Source organism: Scyliorhinus torazame, chromosome 1 (genome assembly GCF_047496885.1).
Source record: "Scyliorhinus torazame isolate Kashiwa2021f chromosome 1, sScyTor2.1, whole genome shotgun sequence".
Taxonomy (NCBI): Eukaryota; Metazoa; Chordata; class Chondrichthyes; order Carcharhiniformes; family Scyliorhinidae; genus Scyliorhinus; species Scyliorhinus torazame.
The window spans coordinates 49,307,319-49,330,603 of NC_092707.1; the positions used below are offsets into that span (position 1 = coordinate 49,307,319).

The following is a 23,285-nucleotide window of genomic DNA, read 5'->3' on the forward strand; positions in this document are numbered from 1 at the left end:
TGGCTTTGGACCAAATTCATTTGTATAGGGCAACCATTGTGAGCGCCCATACCAATGGATTGAATTAGAGGTACTTTTGGTTATATAGGGGTACAAGGCAGGGATGTCCACTTTCCCCGTTACTCTTTGCTTTGATTGAGCCGCTGGCCATTGCACTTAGGTAGTCGACTGGGTGGAAGGCTATAGAGAGGGGAGGTAGGGAATATAGGGTGTCCCTGTATGTGGACAATCTGTTGTTATGTCATGTATCCTCTCTCCAATGGGGGTCCTTAAGATGTTTGGTTCCTCCTCCGGATATAGATTGAATGTGGGCAAGAGCGAGGTTTTCCACTGAACCCTCCGGACATGGGAGCAGATCTGGGGAGGCTGCCGTTTTGGCTGGCCAGGTCTAGTTTTAGGTATCTGGAAATACGGGTAGCTCATGATTGGGCCTCGTTGCATAAGTTCCAGTCTGATAGGGGGATGCTGGCAGAAGGTGTGGGATGCCCTCCTATTGTCTTTGGTGCACTTGACCACGGCATGACGATTAAGATAAACACTTTACCGAAGTTATTGTTTGTTAATCAAATGTCTTCCAGTTTTTCTTCCGAAGTCTTTTTTCAACAAGATCATTTTGACTTTTGTTTTGGTGGGTAAGACCCCTCCTTGGGTTCAAAGGTCTTTCTTGAAGAGGGATAGGCGAGGGGCAGGGGGTGTTGGCACTAACTAACTTGTTGTATTATCACTGGGTGGCAAATGTTCAGAAAGTGCAGGGGAGGTTTTGGAAGCCGGAGTCGGTATGGGGTAGATGGAGGAGGCTTCTTGTATAGTTTCGAGCTTGAAGGCACTTGTTACTGCTTCTCTTCGGCTAGGTTCTCTTCGAGCCCAGTGTTAATAGCATCTCTAAAGCATTTTAAATGAGGGTCTATGTCGCTACTGGTGCCGATCTGTGGTACCCATAGGTTTGTACCGGCTGGGATGGACTTGGCATATAAGATCTGGAAGAGGGAGGGAGTTGAGAGGTTTAGGGATTTGTTTGTGGAGGGTAGGTTTGCTGAACTGGTGGAGTTAGTGGAGAAGTTTCAACTTCCGAGAGGGAATAAGTTTAGGTATTTGCAGGTACAAAACTTTGTAACGAGCTCTGTTCAATTCCTGGGTTGCCAGCGCCTTCACTTATGCTTAAGGTGTTGTCTCTTGACGAGATAGGGGAAGGGAAGATATCGGACATAACTGAAGTAAAGGAGAAATGAGAGGAAGAGCTAGGTTTGGTTTTTTTTGGGGGGGGGGTTATCGATCGAGGCTCTGCATTGGTTTAACTTCATCTTGAGTACGAGGTGAAGTTTTATACAGTTTAAAATAGTGCAGAGAGCGTACTTGACCACGGCATGTATGAGTGGATTCTTCCTAGGGGGAGAGGTTGATTTGAGCATTGTTCAAGGGGATCGACGAACCACGCGCACATGTATTGGTCTTGCCCTGAGCTGGTTAAGTTCTGGGTTTTCTTCTTTGAAACAATTTCTGAGATATTGGGAGTTAGAGTGGAGCCATGCCCAATGGTGGCGATCTTTGGAGTGGCGGACGCGGCTGCAGGAGGGGAGGAAGGCTGATGTCTTAGCCTTCACCCCTCTAAAAGCACGGAGGCAAGTCTTGCTCGAATGGAGGGCAAAGCTTTGGCTTTGGTGTGTAATGAGGTCAAATTAATTGCGTAAGTATTGGAACATTGAAAAAATGCAAGCAAAATAATTTTAGTGAGGTTATAATGCCAACATAAGTTAAGGTTTCAGGCTAGAGATCTATTTGTGGAGTTTGCCTTCAGTGGCTCCCATATGTAGTTGAAAAACTGTGCAATCCCATTAATTTTAGTTTGCACATTTCTTCTGCATAGAGGAGAGGAAGAAAGAAGATACTTTATAATCATAAGTTCGAGCTGTGAAACAACAGATGTTCTTTAGGTTTCGAAGAATACCCTTAATAGTTTGAATGCTTGTCGAAGAGGTACTTTTACTTGAATGACTGTTTGACTCTCAAGTGTTTTGAAAGCAGCGCTTAAGTTGATTGCTAATCACTCTTGATGCCAACCTATGGTTAGTGGCCAACAGCCGTAATTTATGCTTGGAGCCACATCTTCGAGTATTTAACATTTTTGTATCTGGTGTTGTGATTAAAAAAAACAGTGCGTACCTACATCTTCAACTTAGTGCATTTGCCTGGATCACAAAGTTATACCGTAACTTTAATACCACTCCATATAATTGCCAACTTCTACAAATATTAAATATAAAAATCACTCGTCAGTTCCACATGTCTGTGTGTGTGAATCATCGATAGAAACACAGAAAATTTCAAATTATTTGTGATGAGCCTCTGTCCTGCTTAAGGATCTGCTTTTAACATGTTTCATTAATCCAGAGTCTAATAGATTAATAGATTAACTATTAATTGTAGTGTTTCCTAATAGCAGGGTCTGTACAGCTACTTTTCTTATGACAATCTAGCATTTTCAATGTTTCTGAATTGCTGTTATATTCACTGAAGGGCGTGTTGCACCATCTTGGTGAATCTGTACCCTTGTCCTTCTGTACTAGGTGTAAACTGAATAGAAGACAAGGAAGGACCCACCAATCTACCCCATGCAGTAGACATGGGTCAGATTTTGCTGTTGCAAGGTATCTAACAGCATCTACCATTAGACTTGTCCTTGTGCAAATAGCTTTTAAATAACAGTGAAGTGAGGGAAACCAGGTATTTGGAACCTGAGTGATCAGGGATCACTCCTATGTACCTCAGTGACCAATAAGATTGAAGGATTGGGGGGAAACTGCATAAGTACTGAGATGGAATTATAAAGTGGATGAATTTACCGTCCAATCCGGTAAATTAATAAAAATAGAGAGGGAAACAAAGATTGGATTAAGAGAGGAAGAGAGTATAGAAAGTTTTGAAAATTGACATTTTTCAAATTTAAAATGCTTAATTCCATTAAAGCCTAAAGGGATGAAGCCCCACACTTGCTAATTTTCAGCGATAGTGAGATTGGTTGATGGTAACTAGCACTTCTCCCCTCGTAATACGGTTACTGCACATGAACTGGCCATGCTTAACCTTCCATGACAAGTTTAGTTCATATATACTTTGCAAATATAGGAACTTCACCCTATTCAGTGCGGTTCAAGGGTGAGGCAGATAGCGACATGACGCTTCTGCAAAGTTAACGGCTGAGCAGCAGACTTGCACAGCATCCTTGGAGTATTCAACCCCTTGCCTGAAGTTGCTGTACCATTTGTGTATAAATAACAGCCAGCACGGTGGCACAGTGCTTAGCACAGTTGCTTCACAGCTCCAGGGTCCCAGGTTCGATTCCCGGCTTGGGTCACCTGTCTGTGCGGAGTCTGCATGTTCTCCCCGTGTCTGCGTGAGTTTCCTCCCACAGTCCAAAGATGTGCAGGTTAGGTGGATTGGCCATGCTAAATTGCCCTTAGTGTCCAAAAAAGGTTAGGTGGGGTTGCTGGGTTATGGGGATATGGTGGAGGTGTGGGCTCGGGTAGGGTGCTCTTTCCTGTGGGCCGGTGCAGACTCAATGGGCCGAATGGCCTCCTGCACACTAAATTCTATGATTCTATGATCACTGTTGTATTGGCAAAATCTGACCCATCATCTTCCCAACTCTTAGAAATGCTATTTCCAGGCAGAGGCAAAATATTCTGTCCAATTCCCCAATACACTCATGTAAGCAGCATGAGGCTACAGTTTCCCACAATAGACTGTTATCCAAACTGAGTAATGTAAACTCCCAGAGCAGAATATTTTTATTCAAAGATGAAAGTACCATTTTTAGTCGTGCTTGTTTTCAGTTCCATTCAAACTACTCTAATATTAATGGTTCATACTTGATGCGAAACCACTTTTCACACAACCATTTTCTGTGACAGAATCTTTAATGTAAAACTATATTTAGAATTCTTCCAGGAGAATTATTGTAATTCAAAACAAATTATTAGAATCTGCCAAATGCTGCTTTTGAGGAAATAATTTGGGAGAAAATAAATAGTGTCTGAGCTTATTAATTGTATAGCCATGCGCTGCATCTATATCAGTGGTGGGCAACCTGCAGCCCAGGGGCCACATGCAGCCCATCTGGGTTCTGAGTGCAGCCCACAAGACGTTTTGTTGACCGTTGCCCATGCGCAGGGTTGCCACATTCCGTTGATTTATGTCCAGCCGTTGTTTTCAAACCTGTGTGACTGAAATGATCCACACATAAAGAAAGGGCAAATGAAGTGAGGTGCGTGCTGATTGCACACAACCTTGACTCTGAAAGCCGTGTGCTCCTTCTGCGTCCAAAGTCAAAATATTTATTTTGTTTTTACCATTTGAAGTTGATATTATTTCTTTTATGTAAATGATTAAGCATTTTTTATAACCTTTATGAAATATTTGGTGTGTATTTAACCTTATTCATGGGGGTCATGGTTAGTGCAAAAGCCTGATTTAAGTCTTGTAGCCCACTGAGATGAAGGAGGACGACTCATGTGGCCCACTCACTAGCCTAGGTTCCCCATCACTAATCTATGTAGTGTAGCATTTCTATACAATGACAGTACACATGATACAGGAAAATCGCTATCATTTAAAAGACTTTATTTACCATAAGTGTAATGTTTACTTTTATCAACAGGTTGCAGTAAAGAATAATATTGATGTCTTCTACTTCAGTTGCCTGTACCCAATTAACATGTTGTTTGTGGAAGATGGAAAGATGGGTGAGTGTTTTCAGTAATCCTGTAACTGTTGCTCAAGAGATTGAAAAAGGGCTTTAATTGCCAGTGGCAAACATTACAAAGATCTTTTGAAGATGGAACAAAAGATTGTTTACTTGGGATTGTATATCATGGAATTCTGTGTGCTGTATCTGATATGTGGAAACTGAAAGAATGCAAAACTAGTTTTGAATTTTTGCACATTTCTGGGCCATTATTTCAGTGTACCTTTCATGTTGCATGTTGCTGATATCTTGTTTTGAAAATTTTATCCCCGTTCTATTGTTGTGATCCCTGTGGAGACCAACAAATCAAAAGAATCAAATTTACAGAACAATACCAATGAAAACCAAATGGACAGGATTTCATTTTTATTACTTTAATAATCCAACCAAAAATCAAAATAAATGAAAGAGGTGAATTGCAGCCAATATAATCACAATCAATCTATTCTCTCCAACTTCACCTTGATGTTCTGTCTCTTCCTTTCATCACTGATTTGTATGGCATGGACTCTCAAGCCATGGTAATCAATTTTCTTTTTCTCAAACCCATTACATTTTCATCCTCCCTGCTCCTGCTAGGTATCCTGACACACACTCTTCACCACTCATTCCTTCTCCTTATCCTCCTTCACTTCCTTGGCCATTCCAGGGACTGTTAAGGGTGTGGGTTCAGTGGGAGCTGTCACCGACATGATGGGAGATTTTGGGGGTGGGGGGAGCGGGAATTACACAGGCCTGTCAGACTTAATCAGGCAGTCCCCTCAACACTTAAGACCCCATGTTCAGCCCCAAAGTCCTTCAAAACTCCTTCAGAAAGAATTCCAGTTGAATCCCTTTAAAATAAGAAATTGCTTTTAACTTGACTTTTCTTATCCCTGCTACAAGATCCTATCTTCAGGTTTCTTTCTGTAAACTGGCCCACACACAACACTGCACAGTCTACCTGCACTGCTGGACAATCAACAGCTTCTGAGTTTTTTATGCCCTGTGTCTTTTTCTGGTTTCAATCAGGTTTCGCTTCACCCAGAAACCCAAGGCCACATCCTCATTTCCCAGAAAACTAAAGTTGCTAATTCCCTTTCAGTTGAGGTCTGACAAAAACAAGCTTTGAAATCAGGGTCAGTGCAGCCAACAGAATATTAGACCAGTCATTTGTTCAGACAACAACTTGCACATGCTTCCACTGGTCTCGCAAACTGTGGATACCAGCACACTATACGCAAAAGTGTTCATTCCTTTTGAAGATTGCATTCTGCTTTATGCAGCTTTCCAAGTCTTTTTCTCTGACCGCACTGTTGTTATTGCAATCAAATTTTTGAATATCTTTCAATATTTGACATGTTCAAAATGTGTAGGTTAGGCAGATTGGCCATGCTAAATTGTTCCTAGGTGGGGTTACGGGGATACGGTGGGGGATTGGGCCTAGGTAGGGTGCTCTTTCAGAGGGTCGATGCAGACTCAATGCTCTGAATGGCCTCCTTCTACACTGTAGGGATTGTATGATTAATAATAATCGCTTATTGTCACAAGTAGCTTCAATGAAGATACTGTGAAAAGCCCCTGGTCGCCACATTCCGGTGCCTGGTCTGGGAGGCCGGTACGGGAATTGAACCCGCGCTGCTAGCCTTGTTCTTCATTACAAGCCAGCTGTTTAGTCCACATTGCTAAACCAGCCCCTTGCTGAATGTATGTATGTTTGTTTTAAATTTGGTTAGAATCAGATAATGAACATCAGTTTATTAATCTCCGGTGTCTTTTTGAATCAGCTTTCCACTTGGTCCCATTTCCCTGTTCTTTATCCGTACCCTTTTAAATTTTTCTTTTTCATATTTTTATCCATTTTGCTTTAACAAGCTGCAGGGATTCTGCTTCCACTATTGTTTCTAGTTTCCTTTCCTAACAACCCTCTGATTTAAAAAGAAAATTAACCTACTTTAGTTCCTTTTTGACCCATTTGGGCCTAATACTTTATTCTTTCAAATTGAGCATGTCAAAATTGTGACCATACTCACCCTCATTCTTGTGACCTTGGCTGTGCGCATAAAATGTAAAATATACAACTTCAAGTATGAGCCAGTCTGGTAGTGTAGCTATATTATAGAAGAGTTCCTGTGGACAGCTTACTGAAGGGGTTTTTTTCCAGGAGAACTGCCATTCATACAAATCTCTATTCCAGGTTGCTGGGATTGATGCTAAACCTTGAAGCCCCAACATAACCTATTCTACATTTCTAATTTCATATTCATCCAAATATAAAATTGTCAGGATAGAGGTATGGATGTGATTGGTCTCCAGTCTTTCCCAAGTGTCTATCGTAACTCTTGTTCTTGGACAGTTGAAGATCCTATTGGAGATCTAAGAAAACATCTTGATAACACGTTTCCTTGCAGTAAGCAAATTCATTTCCTACTATTGACGTTGAGACTATAAGATGTAGGAGCAGAATTCAGCTATTTGGCCCATTGAGTCTGCTCTGCCATTCAATGAGATTATGACTGATCTGATAATCCTCAACTCCACTTTCCCGCTTTATCCCCATAACTGTTGATTCCCTTACTGATTTAAAATCTGTCAATCTCAGCCTTGAACATACTTAGCGACCCAACCTCTACAGCCTTCTGCGGTAAAGAATTTGATAGATTCACTACCCTCTGAGAGAAGAAATCCTCCTAATCTCTGTTTGAAATTATTCCTTCTGGTCTTACACTTTCCCACAAGAGGAAACAACCTCTCAGCATCTACTCTGTCAAGCCCCCTGAGAATCCTATATGTCTCAATAAGGTTGCCTCTCATTCTTCTAAATTTCAATGAGTTCAGGCCGAACCCATCCAACCTCTCCTCGAAAGGAAATTCGTCCACATAGTGAACCTTCTCTGGACTGCTTCCAATGCCAATATATCTTTCCTTGGATAAGGGGCCAACACTGTTTCCAGTATTGCAGGTGTGATCTAACTAATGTTTGTATAATTTTAGCAAGGCTTCCTTATTTTTATACTCCATTCCCTATGAAATAAAGGCCAATATTCCATCTGCTGAAATGGCATGCCAGCTTTTTGTGAGTTATGCACTGGGACCACCAAATCCCTCTGTGCTGCAGCTTTCTGCAGTCTTTCTCCATTCAAATAATATTTAACTCCTTTATTCTTCCTACCAAAGGGCATAACTTTACATTTTCCTACATTATGTTTGAAATGCCAAGTTTTTGTCTGTCACCGTCCCTGTCCATACAATGTCTGATATAATCTTATCCAATTTTCGAAAGAAGGCCTTCGGTACAAAGATCAGAAGTGTCTGGAATATGAACAGGAACCTCGGCAGAATGTCCATCTTCACCACTTGGACCCTCCCTGCCAGAGTTAGGTACAAAGTGTCCCACCTCTTCAGATCCTCCCTAACCTCCTCCACCAGCTTTGTTAGATTCCATTTATGTAGCATGGCCCATTCCCTCGCCACCTGAATCCACAGGTAGCTGAACCTGTCTCTGGCCACCTTGAATGGCAACCCCACTAGGTTGGCTCGCCGAACCCAACTCATTCACTGGGAAAACTCTCCATGATGCTCTCTAGCGGGTCCGAAACATACCTTAGTAGGTCATCCAAGTATAGCAACACCCCTTTGTCCCCTCGTAATCACTTGCCACTCTGTCAATCCCCGAAGAGCCATTGCCAGAGGCTCTATCGCTAGCGCAAACAACAGTGGCGACAGCGGGCACCTCTGCCCTGTTCCCCTGTGCAGTTCAAAGTTTTGTGAGCCCATGCCACAGACATCAGCCCAAACCGTCCCAGACCTCAAACAGGTACCGACCGCCACTCCACCTGGTCAAATCCGTGTCCATGGACACCCCTACCCCCGATACCTGAGCTCTCGATGGGGCCATGACCACATTTAACAGCCCCTGTATATTACTAGAAAGCTTCCTGCCCTTCACGAAATCTGTCTGGTCCTCTGCAACCACCCCCGGGACACATCCTTCCCGCCACCAACTTAGCCAGCACTTTCACATTCATGTTTAACAGCGATATGGACATACGACCCACATTCCAATGGGTCTTTCCCCTTCTTTGGTATTAATGAGATTGTTGCCTGCATCATCATCTCCGGCAACTCCCCCTTCTCCAGCGTCTCATTAAACGCCCCCAAGAGATGTGGCGCCAGGTCCACCGCAAACTCCTTATAGAATTCTGCCGGGTAACTATCGGGCCTGGGGGCCTTCCCCAACTTCATACCCCTTATACTGTCCAATACCTCCCTCAGCCCAAGGGCTCCTCTGGCGCCTGTCTCCTCTCTTCCTCCAAATGTGCAAACTCCAGTTCATCTAAAAACCGTCCTATGTCCCCTTCTTCATCCCGTGGGACCCCGCTGTACAGCTCCTTATAATAATCCCTAAATGCCTTGTTTATCTTCTCCGGTTCCGACACCACATCCCCTGCCCCAGTCCATATCTTCAATATTTCCCTGGACGCGACCTGCCTTCGTAGCTGATGCACTAACATTCGACTCGCCTTCTCCCCATATTCGTACTGCACCCCCTTGCCCTTTGCAGCTGCCCTACCGCCCTTCCTGTCGTCAACTAATCGAATTGCCCCTGCAATTTTTTCCTCCTCGCCAATCCCTCTGTGGTGGACGCCCTCGAATACTCCCTATCTACCTCGACTCTCTTGTTCATATTCCTCTCTCCTTTCCCTATCCTGATGTGCCTTTAACAAGATAATCTCTCCTCGGACCACTGCTTTTAGCGCTTCCCACAATGTTGCCCCCGACACCTCCACATTTCGGTTCAATACTCCATAATCTTTAATTAACAGCCTGCACTCTATGGCAAAACCCTTTATCTGCCAACCCCAAATTGCGCCTCCACCCTGGCCTCTGCTCCCGTCCCGATATAAACTGAATCTCCAGCCAGTATTTTCCGAGATTACTATCCCCGCATACTCTGCCCTCTCCACCTCAACCAAAACCTCCAAGCTCACCAGAAAAAAGTTGAGTATTGAATACACCCTATAAACATGTAAGAAAAAGGAATACTCCCTTCCCCTCTTGAAGCACCACGAGTCCATCATACCCATATTTTCCACAAACCCGCCCAGCTCCTTTGCCATTCGTATCCTACCCTGATGCTTGATCTATCTACCCTCGGCTCTAGGACACAATTAAAATTTCTTCCCATAATCCACTGGTGCGTGGCCAAGTCCAGGATCGCTGCCAGCAACCCCCTGATAAAACCTACATTGTCCCAATTCGGTTCATATGCATTCACCGGTACCACCGCTGTCCCTTATAATAGCCCATCACATATCTCCCACCCGGGTCCCTCACTTCCTTTGCGCTCGCAAACTCCATTTTCCTGCTGATCAAAATCCCCCCCCCCATGTTATAATTCCATGTTATCAGCCGTGCCGGGGCTTGCGCCTCCATTCCCCTCTACCATCCTCCCCTTTCTCCGCCCTGACCATGTTTTTTCTCCAACCTCGCCACATTGCAGCCCCTCATGGCCACCTCTCTCGGCCTTCTCCTCCACCTCACTTCCGTTCACCAGCATTACCTGCTCGCATGGCAACTCCTGCCTAAAGGTGCCTCTTTCTGAGCCCCAACCCCTCCCCACCCTCACCTCTTTGTTCTGTGAAGAAGGCTCCCCGCTGACCTCCCCTTTCCCCACTCAAACAAAGGTGCATCTCGAACCACAGGTCACCTTGCCCCAAAAAACAAACAAAAAGAAAAACACAGCCACAGGCAGCGGGGAGAGGGGGTTGGGGGGCTGTGCTGGGTGGCAGCCGTCCCCTTACAAACCTTTCAACACTGCTACCCTTTGTCGACACAAGAGAAAAGAGAAGAAAAACCCTCCACATCGGAGGTAAAAAAAAAACTCCCTCCACCCCTACTCTACAAGGTATTCTCTATTATTCCAGAGTGCCAGCACCTCCATCTCACAAAATTATTCAGTTCTACCCCAGTTTATGCTCATTGATAAAGTCATTGGCCGCTTCTGGGATCTCAAAATAGTATTCCCTGCCTTCAAAAATCATCCATAGTTTCGCCGTGTAGAGCACCCCAAACCTGATCTGCCGTCGATATAACACCGGTCCTTGGCTTTCTTAAACCCCGCATGCCGTTTTGCCAATTCAGCTCCAATGTCCTGGTATATTCGGATCTTGTTCCCCTCCCATTCGCAGTTCCGTTTCTCCCGGCCCACTGCAAGATCTTCTCTTTCTCCTCAAACTTGTAGAGTCTCACGCTCACCACCCGCAGCGGCTCCCCAGCTTTTGGCTTCTGCCTCCGAGAAATGTGCACTCTGTCCAACTCAGGGGCCTTATCCTGCATCCCCTCCACCACCAGCCCCACCAGCATCCTCAAAACATAACTCATGGCACTCGCACCTTCCACTCCTTCAGGCAGGCCCACTATTCGCAGATTCTGCCTCCTCGACCTGTTTTCCTGCTCCTCCACCTTTGCTCTCAACACCTTGCAAAGGTAACCAGCAGACATGCCACTCCCAGGGGGAACTTCTCTTTCGACCTTCAGTTACACTTTTCTGTCAAAGTTGCACCTGATTTCGGGTAAAAAGAGCTCTTTTCTACAACTTCAAGTAGAAACTGCCCTGTGTGCAACCACTCACACCATGGCTGCCATTGGACGTCTGTATTTAATTGATGCTCAGCTGCTTCTTTTATCCCTGGCTGTGCCACCTCTGATTTGGACAAACACCTTGTATTAGTGCTAAATCCCTCCATAGCACTAATGTGCCCATTCTTTAAATTACCTTGGCTGATCACTTGTGGAAGGCATTAAAGCTAAGCTTGATCATGTTCCCATCTGACTTCTAAGTGTACTTTCATAATCCTGCAATTGGCCTCCTCTCTCTGAAATCTGAAACTGTGATAAGGGAATAATCCACACTGGAGAATGTCTGGGTGGAGGTGATAACAGACTGGGGCGTTGCCTATCACTATCAAATAGCCTCCTAATCCTTTCATAGTGGCACAGGCCAAAGAGGCCAAATGACCTACCCCTGTTCCTACCTCTTATTTTATTGCTCCCAGACCTTTTCGTTGAAGTACTAGCAGCTCCTAGTATCTGAGTTTGCATTGGCTTGTGTTTTTTAAACAACTTAGATATTGTAAAGCCGTCTTTTTCTAAATGTAGGTTGTCAACTGACTTCAGGGAGAATGTTGTTATGTAATCTGGGCAGCACGGTGGTGTGGTGGTTAGCACTGCTGCCTCACGGCGCTGAGGACCAGGGTTTTATCACGGCCCTGGGTCACTGTCCGTGTGGACTTTACACGTTCTCCCCGTGTCTGCATGGGTCTCACCCACAACCCCAAAAAAGGGGAATTGGTAGCGTAGGTGAATTGGCCGTGCTAAATTGCCCCTTAATTGGAAAAAGATAATTGGATACTCTAAATTTAATTTTTTTTAAATAACTCTTAGTATCAGTGCTTACCAAACTTCTTCCAACTGTGGTCCCATTTTGAAACTTGAAAATTGTCATGACCCCCAGTAATAGTGAGGGGTAGAACTTTGGGAGAGTTTGGGAGGGCTTCTAGGCGAGGTGGTATGCAAATTTTCCCCGTAACAGCCAATCAGCAGCTCCGCTCTACTGCCCTCTGCTGATAGAATGCCCTGAAAGTTTTAAAGGTCATGCGCGTCATAGGTTGTAGTCAAAGTCTGCATTGAGTGGAGCCCTCACCAACTCTAAACCGCAGTTACCAGTCTTTAGCCCGAACTGACTTAAAAGTGGAGAGCAGGGCTATCCGGGTTTGTTTTTCAGTTTCACTCTCCGGGATCTCTCTTTCGAAGATGCTTTTGATTGACTTTGTTACAACTTTTCAACTTGAAAATGAAATGAAATGAAAATCGCTTATTGTCACAAGTAGGCTTCAAATGAAGTTACTGTGAAAAGCCTGTTCGGGGAGGCTGGTACGGGAATTGAACAGTGCTGCTGGCCTGCCTTGGTCTGCTTTCAAAGCCAGCGATTTAGCCCAGTGTGCTAAACCAGCCCAACCAGCCCCAATGTGCTAAACCAGGATGGAGCTGAAAGGGAGCGGTGTAGGGTTGATGCGGTGCTGAGAACAGAGTGGGGGAAGGCTGTGAGAGTTGGGATGGGATAGCTGTGGGGGAGGTTGGGATGGTGTTGGTGGCATTTTGCAGACGCTGGAGGCAGTGATCAAGCCTCGGAATTGACTTAATTCGGCTATGTCTACCCGACCAAGAGCAGAAATAAATCATGCACACGCATGGCAAAGGATGGCTGAGCCAATCTTTGGGACTGTCCCCTCCTCAGTCGCTGCTCCACAGTCGCCATTGTTGCTGAGGAGGTGAGGGACCTCATGACTGGAATTGCTAATCACAGCCCACAGTTTGGAAACCCCTGAGTTAGAATGAGCAGCAACAGAATATTTTGGTAACTGTTGGATCCAATGAGAGTCCTGTAGAACCAGTAGCTCCCATTTATTTCCTGTGCAGATCGACAGATCTTTCTGGCAACCTGGAAAGACATTCCAAATGAGAATGAAGTACAATTCCAGATCAAAGACTGCCACCTTAATGCAGGTAAGATGTGGATTTATTTTATTATTTATGGAATAAATATCAGGTGCTTGGCATCTCTAAATTACAGTAATTAAATTATAACTAGGTTGTGACCTGCATTGTCTTCACAATGGAATCAGTTTATTCTGTGTATTTGTGTGTTGCTGTCTGTTTGAAAAATAACATCAAAGATCAACTATCATAGATGCGGAGTTTGCACAATTACTGGACCCACTAGGTTGCAAACCTGAACCATAACTTCTCTGAGAAATGATGCAATATCAAGTGCAGTTTGAAGCAAGTTTCTTGATTGTGCCCAAAGTTCCTTGATGTAACCCAACAGCTTTTTAGTGGAATGATGTTCAAATCCTACTATTTAAATGACTGCACTCACCTCTTCTGATTTCATAAATTTTAATTTAGGTGTTGTTGTATTTCTGTACATTTAACTGCTTTGTGAAAGCAATATGTCATTTTACTGAAGAAGTCATACGGACTTGAAACATTGGGCACGATTCATCCAAGAACAAGTGTCATTTTGGGTGAGTTTGGTGGGGTGATTCACGTTAGCATTTCTGTGAGATCCAAACTGGTATTCACACCCACATTTAGACATTTTTTTGGAGCTTGGGAAGTTTCTCACCGGTAATTTCCACCCGTAGAATTTTATTCAGCAGTGGAGAACTAAACTCGCTGGCCAGACTGGCTCCTCAAAGATCGGGGTTCCATTTTGAAAGGGTTCCCCGATCTCAGTGAGGTTGAGGGTCCCCCACATCCTCCACCCAAGGACATGGACAATAGCTCCCAACCTTTGAACCTTCCCCCCCCCCTATCACTAAAGGTTAGTATGAGCCCCCCCCCTCCCCCTCCTTCACCACCAGGCATGTGGGCATAGGGCATCACCATCCCCCCTCAAGTGAGCATATCCCGCTCTAGGGTCGCTGAGGGCCCACATCATTAGGACCCCTCCGTTTCATCGGCATGGCCCCCATCAGGCCCGTCCCCGACCACTCATTTGAGGGTGGGGGGTACTCCAATGGCCTCTGAGGTGGCCATCACGCCTGGTCTCCATTTTTGGGGCCAGTACTAATCTGCACCAAATGAGGCCTCACTGGTGCGGCTGATGATTCCTGGGAGCTGGGAGAATGCAACCTCAAACAGACCGAGCCTACTTAGATGAACCATATGTACCCAGCGAAGACGTGATCCAGATTGTGCCGGGTATAGCAAGTCCGATGACTTGCGATCAGCTCGCCGCCCGGTGCGAAGCCTGTTTTTGGCCTCTCCTGCGATGCACCTGAAGCAATGGCACCGGTGGAAAATCGTGCCCGTTAACTCTGTTTTCTTTCACAGATGCTGCCAGACCTGCTGAGCATTTCCCGTATATTCTGTTGTCCTGCTTCCAGAAAACTGCCGAGGCATCTCTAATGATTTCCAATTTTGTTGAAATGTTATCTCTGTTTTTCTCTCCCCAGATAACAGTATACTGCTAAGTATGTCCAGCGTTTTTTGTTTGTTTCAGATTTCAAACATCCACAGTATTTTGCTTTGTAATGTTCTATTACGGAATCACAACCTTAAATAACTGCAGAATACTTTAATCTATAGACCTGCATTAACAACAGTGATGTTTTCAAAATTTCTGATCTGTCTTTGTATCGTCATTGAATTTGGTATTGTTCAGGCCAGTTGTATTTCTGGAGAGGGGGTTGGTTAGTTCTGTTGGCTGTACGACTGGTTCATGATGTGGAGCGACTCTGGGCTGAGGCTAAACATGAAGGCCCTTTCTTTTCAACTTGCCCCTCATCTGAGGTGTGCTGACCCTCAGGTTAACTCATCACAGTCTGTTCTCTCTCAAAAGGGGAGATCTGCCTATGGTGCTCTGGGACTTTGGTGTCTTTGATTTGCAGGAGTGAATTTTTCTTCCTTGTATTGATATGTGCTATAAGGGTATGTTTTTCCTTTGATGATCTTAAATAACACTTTAGGAATTTGAATCTTGAGATTCTGTTTCGTCCATTACTCTTATTCGTGAAAGTTATAGGCTAGGTTATTTGAAGCAATCAACTTTAATCTGTAAAGACTATTAAATTAAAACCATTTAATCTTGAAAACTACCTCGTAGCAAAGAACCAAAAGGACTCAAAAGGTTAACTCTCTTTTATCTCCTTACAGATGGTGCCAGATAGTTGGGTTTTTCCAGCATCCTCTGTTCTTGTTTCAGATTCCAACTGCAGTGTTTTGCTTATTTTAGTAATCATTCGAGCCTGACATGTTTACATCCTTTAAATTGAAACAGTTTCCTTTTAAAATCAAATCTGAATATATTTCCAGCTTTTGCACAGTACAAACCTCCAAATGTGCGCGAACTCTAATGATGTCTTTCAAGGAATTTGATATTATTGAAGCAAAGTGGTTCAGTTGAAACACCGTGCTGCTGAAACCCTATTTTTAAAAATAAATTTAAAGTACCCAATTGATTTTTCTTCCATTTAAGGGGCAATTCAGCGTGGCCAGTCCACTGACCCTGCACATCTTTGAGATGTGGGGGTGAGAACCACACAGGCACGGGGAGAATGTGCAAATTTCACATGGACAGTGACCCAGGGCCGGGATGGAACCCGGGTCCTTGGCGCTGTGGGGCAGCAGTGCTAACCAATGTGCCACTGTGCTGCCTCAATGCTGCTGAAACCCAGCTGGATTTTAATCTTTGTTGTATTCTGGGAAGCATCATGCCCCGATCTTTCAATTGAATTAAAAGTTTCCTTTGAATGAATTGTCATTGGTCAAAATAGAATCATTTATTTTAAGCAATTATATGAAAAGGTGGCTTTCTCTTAATTGGGAAATCCTTCGAGTTGATCTTTATGCTGTGCATTGCACATGAAATATAACTAAAACGAATATATGTGGAAAGTTGATTACCATATCACAAAATTTCAGAATTGTTTTAAATCGCTGAGATCAAATTTTTGTTGCTTTAATTAGTAACAATAAATAATGTAGTCTCGATAGATTTAAATAGATTATGTAATTCATTGATGGCCCGGGATTTGTATGAACATGTGAAGCTGCAGTGCAAACATTGCTACAAGTTAACAAATTAATAATTAGACTCCGGAAAACAATCTTGGAAAAAAAAGTTAGGTTTGTATTTACTTGCATCTAATGATATGAATTTATATGCTTTGGCACAGACTACCTTGATTGAGAGAGCGTGCAGGTGTCATGAATCCACTGTATAAATTGGGGGCAAGGAACTGTTTGAGAGAGTCTTGCGCTTTATTTTTTTCTATTCTACTTACTTTTTCTCCGCCCAGGTTACCGACTGAAATTAGGGCGTTCAGTCACCTGAAGCCTTTAAATTTGCATCTCCTGCCTATTCAGTCTACCGGGTAGCATGGTGGTTAGCACAATTGCTTCACAGCTCCAGGGTCCCAGGTTTGATTCCCGGCTTGGGTCACTGTCTGTGCGGAGTCTGCACGTTCTCCCCGTGTGTGCATGGGTTTCCTCCGGGTGCTCTGGTTTCCTCCCACAGTCCAAAGATGTGCAGGTTAGGTGGATTGGCCATGCTAAATTGCCCTTAGTGTCTAAAATTGCCCTTAGTGTTGGGTGGGGTTACTGGGTTACGGGGATAGGGTGGAGGTGTGGGCTTGGGGAGGGTGCTCTTTCAAAGAGCCGGTGCAGACTCGTTGGGCCAAATGGCCTCCTTCTGCACTGTAAATTCTATGATTAGCTACCTACACGTTCAGCAACCTGAAACCTTTAAATTTGCATCTTGTGCCTATTGAATTCATTTACAGTGCTACCTACTGGCTCAGAGCTCTTCAGCGATTAAAGTAATAAATACTAATAATGGTGGATGCTGCAAATATGCACACTTGAGTTTGAATAAGAGATTTTATCTCTTTTTTTTTTTTTTACTACGTTTGATCACTGAAAATAATTGTTTTCTAAACTTGCAGATGCTGTCACTAATAAGCTTCAAAGCAATAATATTTTCACTGTTGCGAAGAGGAATGTTGAAGGGCAAGATATGTTATATCAGAGCCTAAAACTGACCAATGGAATCTGGGTTTTAGCAGAGCTTAGGATCCAACCAGGCAATCCCAATTACACGGTAAGTGTTAAACCAGTATCTGCTTTATGCTTTTAAAGCTTTTACTTTGTTGTTTAATATTTGAAATTCTTTTTCTTGTGTAATTACACACAAAACTATATCAGAAAGGTTAAGTGTAGGTATCGTCTTCATTTTGTGATGTGTTGTGTAGAATCTGCTTTTACTTTACTTAATATGTAGCAATTTAGTTTATCACCAGCATTCATTTAACAACAGCGAATACAAAATTATATGCTATCAAAGCTTTTTGTCTTGCACTCATCCAAACAGATTTCTAAGAATACCAAATCTCAAAGGGAACAACAATTTATACTGAATGAGAGGGAGAGTGCTGATTGGTTGGCAAGTCGGCTCTGGTAGAAGTGTTGCCATGCTGAATGCAGCAGAGGACAATTAACTGCCAACATTTGTTTAAATTCAACGTAGGCTGGTAAATTCTGGTCAAGGGTTTGCCATCTGGAATGAACCAGGAAATGGCTGCCCCCAAGCTTTTTTTTTAGTTGAAAAGGTGCAAAATGTGGTCATGTTCTTTCTGTTTGTAAAGGACAGGACCCCTGAGCTCTGCTGAATATATATAATTCCTGGCACACATAAGTGAGACTCACTGTGCCTGACTGATTATCTTCAATTGGTTGTTCATGTAATACTGAGCACAATCAGGATTGCTTAGCAAGTGTTGCATATCGCAGAATCATATCTAATGTTGGACACCATGTTCTGAGTTTTGCAAGCATGGGCTGGTTGAGTACAGTCACTGCTTTACCTGTTGCGAATAGACAAAGGGACGTGCTATTTAATATGATCCTCCAGTTGTTGGGCCTGCATACCTGGCATTCCATTGGTACTGAAATTCCTATACCACATTACTCCTTTGTGTGGTTGGCAGAATGTCTTTTTGGCTTGAAGGCAGCTTCCTATTAGTGGAGAGTACCACTTATGTTGCCACTGCAAAGAAACCGTGTGAAATGTTTAGCTTGAGCTGTTGCTCAAAATTGTGAGGCACCTTGCACTTCCAAGATAATCTGAAGTAGACTGTTCATTTTTTGGGACCGAACGTGTGTCAGCCTTGGGCCCATTCATGAGTTTATGCAATACACAGCAAGCAATGATCTGTCAGATAGTCATTACTCCATAGGATAGCTTTGATGCACCCTATTTTGGCATCAAGCTTGCATGGTAAGCAAATGGCTCGGACCCTATTTATGAGGTTGCCAATGAGGGCAATCTTGTAGCGGGTGGAATTGTACAAATCCTGACAAGTGGGCTTACGGTAGACTATCAAAATTTAGAATATGGTGACCAACCTTAGATGTGAGTCTGCAATTAGACAGAACTTGCTAAATGGTCCTGATTGTGCTAAGAATTACACAAGCAACCAATTTAAGATTGTCAGTTGGGGTCGTTGTATGGCTCACTTGCACATATGAGAAGCTGCAGATTTTCACACACATGGCCTTGTCCTTTGCAAAGAGAATGAACATATCCAGGTATTGTACCTTTTTCAACTAAGCAAAATCTTGGGTGCAGCCATTCCCTGGTTCATTCCTGGTGGCAATGCCTTGACCAATCAACCAGAGTTGATCTGCCTGGTTTGAATTTAAACAAAAGCTTGACAGTTAACTGTTCCCTGCTGCACTTTCCATTGCAATCAGTCACATTGCCAACAAAGCAGCACTGGCTTTTCATGAAGGAGAACTTGTTATTCCCTTTGAGATTTGATATTGCGAATCTGTCTGGATGAGTGCAAGATGAAAATCTTCGGCAACATCTTATTTTTTTCATCAATGCTCCAGTTCTGTACTACCAAACAACCATCAAATACAAATTCTGGAAACCTGTTCACAAGCTACTTGCTTATTGGCAGCTTTACTGACATTCCTCTTTTCACTTGAAGTGGAACACGATGAGTGGAATGTCTCCTATTATAAATTTCACAATTTATTCAGAATAATGTTTTATTCATTCAAGTTGTGATGTCTTGCATAAAATAGCTTTACTCTCTACTGTACTCCTAAATTGTCCACTGTTTAGAAGTGAATTTATTTACTGTTAAATATTAAACATAGTAATAAAGTGCACTTTGTTCATCTAGATTATTTTTGTTGCCTTGTTCTGTAATATGTATCATTGTATAGTCTTCCCTATGTGTGTGTTCTTAATGTTTTGCACTGTTATGTCCCTACATGCCATTTGTATATTAATCAAGACTAGTTTTTTTCTATTTATGTTGGGAAAGGCTGTAGTATTTTATAGTTATCTTTTTTTCCCCTTTGTTGCATGCCTGCCATGGTGGTTTTGTCCTACGGGTCAGGATTTGGAGGTTAGCAATTCATTTAATTTTAGTCAGTTGCAAAAACTTGCCACTTCCATACTTTGCCCTATGCTTCTGCAGCGTCTATTTTGCTATGCTTTGCTGGCTAGCTTTTTCCTGATGCCTGTTTTCAGTGTCACTGATTCATTATCACAAGATGACTGAATCAGCCTTGTGCCATCAGCTCCTCAATTAAGTAGCTGATTGGAACTTTAAATAAATTATGGGTTTGATTTGGTTCAGACAAGGCTGAAATTACTTTCAGAACTGGTTTCTGGTTTTAGAATCTTTTTTAGCAATGTGATTTAACGTTAGTATGAATTCCAAAGCTACTTGCAAGAGCTTAACTGTGAATTAAGTGTCCTCATTTAAAAATATATTTGTGATCAGAGTTTTGTTTGTTTTTTTTCCTCACTGAAACCGACAATTGCTCATCATGAGCTAAATTTAAATGGAGATGGAGGCTACAGAGTTATTTTTTTTAAAGTGCAATTTATATTTTATCTGGCATTGTGGACTGTTTAGTTTTAGCAAATTGATTACTCCCTTGCTTTTTTTTATACAACATGTTTTGCTTACAGCACTCCATGTTTAATTGCCATCAATCTTGGGGAGGGGAAACTAGTACTCGCTCTAGGTGACCAGCTGAATTTGATGCTATGTAACATGTTGTATAATTAGCTGCTTGAATATTTGTATGAAAAAAAATTGGCGTTAATGTTGTAAACCAGAAGCCAGTAGGCAAATTCAGAATATGAAAAATATTTGTACCAATAATGCAATAGTGCCAGTGCAAGACCCCCCCAATATGACACTTATTCCAAAGCAATGTTATATAGGGTATGCATATATATGAGGATGAACACCAGTTTATTCATTCTTTTCAGTTTTCATGTCTTTTCTGCTTGCTAATTAGAAAAATCACTCTGTTCTGTTTATTGTGTGAAATCCAAAGGAAGATGACAAGCACTTATTGCTTTGTCTCTGATGGAAATCAATGATGTATCAGTTTAAAAAATCACATTTTACATGAGCGTAAATTGGGTATTTACGATATTATTTTAAGTAAAAGAATATTTGTTACATAAAACTGCAGCTATGTCTTTCACATATATCTTCGACCTGTTCCTTACATGTGGTAGTTCCTGTTGCTGCAACCTTTGCTGATTACAAATTGTATAATTCATACAGTTTAATGAAATAGAGTGGTTTTCAGTGGAGGCCTTTGTTTGAAGAGCTGTGTTTCATTACCCGTTTTGAACATTGTCTGCTGGTATGAATGGGCAGTTTACAATCATCAGTTTCATATTCAATGCTATGCTGGTTTGATCGCAGTTAAGTTCATGAAGTACCAGATGATCTTTTTCAAACCGTTGCAATGGTAAAGGCTAAATTTGTTTAAAGCAGCTTAAGTAATTAAAATCACAATTCTTAGAGGTAATATTTCAATGGCCATATTTTCATAATTAACACATAATGTGATGTCCTCATTGAAAGGACATTTTTCTTAAATTTCTCTAATGTTCAATCTTCAGACAAGCTACAGTGACGAGATGCTTTTTCAGCATAGCTAATCCAACATGTAACTCTGACCGTACACTGTTGTGCTATTGACTTTGTTGCAGTTATCGCTGAAATGCAGAGCCCCAGAGGTATCCCAACATGTTTTCCAGGCATACGAAGTAATTTTGAAGAATTGAGCCATTTAAGGACACAACGCTGGCGGAAGATCCCTGCAGTTGTGGTGTTTATTCAGAAGCCTATAAGCACTGATAATGGACGGAAATTATATATGTGACACTCTGGTGTCACTGAAGAAGTTGCATTATTGTGAAGGGTATTTATTATATACTCAAGATCTCAAGAGTATATTGACCCATTAACACTAAAGTCTATTGTATAATCCTAGTATATCTAAATCCATTATTCCATTGATGATGCATTCTAAATACAAGATTCAAATATTTGCTATGTTGATTTGTCTCAAAACCTGGTCATTTGAATGTAATGTAATATCATGACATGGTGAATTGCCTAGTGTGTGAAAAGGCTGTGCTCAATTCACCACCATTCCAGTTGTTGGGTAATTGTCCTTGTTTGAATTTGTATCTTCTTCATAATGTGTGATGTGACTTTAAAATTTTGTGGTATGACATTTTATGTGTATTTGTACACGAGTAATATGGTTCATGCTGATAATATGCTCTTTGGGTTCCACCATTGCAGCTAATGTCAAGGTGTTGATCAGTGGTCATGTCAGAAATAAACTGGACTTGTGGGGAAAAGGTACCCAGGAGACTGATTTGAATGTATAACAAAATGCCAGTTTTATTTTATTAGTGTCTCTTTGGCGCATTAGCTTTAGGGGATTTAGTGTTTGGTTCAATTTACGATCAATTTTGCTAGGTTAATTTGTTCCCTTATTTCTAAACTAAGTTGTACAGCAATTCACATCCTAATTACAAAATTGAGTAGATTTGCAGAATATAAAAACAGGCTCAAAGAAATTATTACAGTGCCATTAATAATTTGAGAAATATATTCAGCTGCTGCTCCTACATATCTGCTGCTGAAGTGATCAATTGTATGGTAGCTAAATTTGCTAATGCCACAAAATAGACAGGAAAGTAAGTTGTCAAGAGTCTACAAAGTGATTCAGATAGATTACGCGGGCAAAGATTTGGCAGATGGAATATAATGTGGGAATCTGTGAACTTGTCCACATGGGCAGGAAGAATAGCAAAGCAGTTTTTAAATTAATTTACAGGATGTAGGTGTCGCTGGCTAGATCTGACTCTGGGTCTGTAAGACCCTGGGTCTGGACTCGTTGGAGTTTAGAAGGATATGGGGAGATCTTATTGAAACTTACAGGATACTGAGAGGCCTAGATAGAGTGGACGTAGAGAGGATAGTTCCACTAGTAGGAAAATCAAGAACCCAAGGCTCAGACTGAAGGGACAATCCTTTAAAGCATAAGATGAGGAGGAATTTCTTCAGCCAGAGGGTGGTGAATCTGTGTGGAAGGGTGTGGAGGCCAAATCACGGAGTGTCTTTAAGACAAAGATAGCTAGGTTCTTGATTAATAAGGGGTTATGGGGAGAAGGCAGGAGAATGGGAATGAGAAACATATCAGCCATGATTGAATGACTGAGCAGACGTGATGAGCTGAATAGACTAATTCTGCTCCTATGTCTTTTGGCCTTGAGAAGGTGGTGGTGAGCTGCCTTCTTGAACCTCTGCAGCCCCTGAGCTGTGGGTACATCCACAGTGCTTTAGGGAGGTATATTACTTGAATGGAGAGACTGCAGAACTCTACACTATAGAGGAACCTGGATATCCTGATACATAAATCAAAAAAAGTTGGTTTGCAGGTGCAGCAAGTGATTAGGAAGGCAAATGGAATGTTAGTGTTTATTGCAAGGCAGATAAAATGTCAAAGGTAAGTGTAGCTACAGCTGTGTCGGGCATTAGTTATAGAGTACACAGTTTTGGTCTCCTTACTTAAAGGATATAATTGCATGAGGAGCAGTGCAGAGAAGGTTCATTCAACTGATTTCTTGAGATGGAAGGGTTATCTTGCGAGGAAA

The 23,285-nt window shown here is 42.4% G+C and overlaps 1 protein-coding gene across 2 annotated transcripts in view; it reads left to right on the plus strand.

The window, feature by feature from the left end:
- Window positions 1–22,018, plus strand: part of ap1b1 (adaptor related protein complex 1 subunit beta 1) — a 124,662-nt gene extending 102,644 nt beyond the window's left edge. For both annotated transcript variants that reach the window (XM_072490590.1, XM_072490664.1), the window contains 4 exons: window positions 4,655–4,739; window positions 13,202–13,288; window positions 17,233–17,387; window positions 21,324–22,018. In XM_072490590.1, the coding sequence (XP_072346691.1) occupies window positions 4,655–4,739; window positions 13,202–13,288; window positions 17,233–17,387; window positions 21,324–21,398 (402 nt within the window). In that variant the 3' untranslated portion in view covers window positions 21,399–22,018. The remainder of the gene's footprint in view (window positions 1–4,654; window positions 4,740–13,201; window positions 13,289–17,232; window positions 17,388–21,323) is intronic.
- The last annotated feature ends 1,267 nt before the right edge of the window (window positions 22,019–23,285 follow it).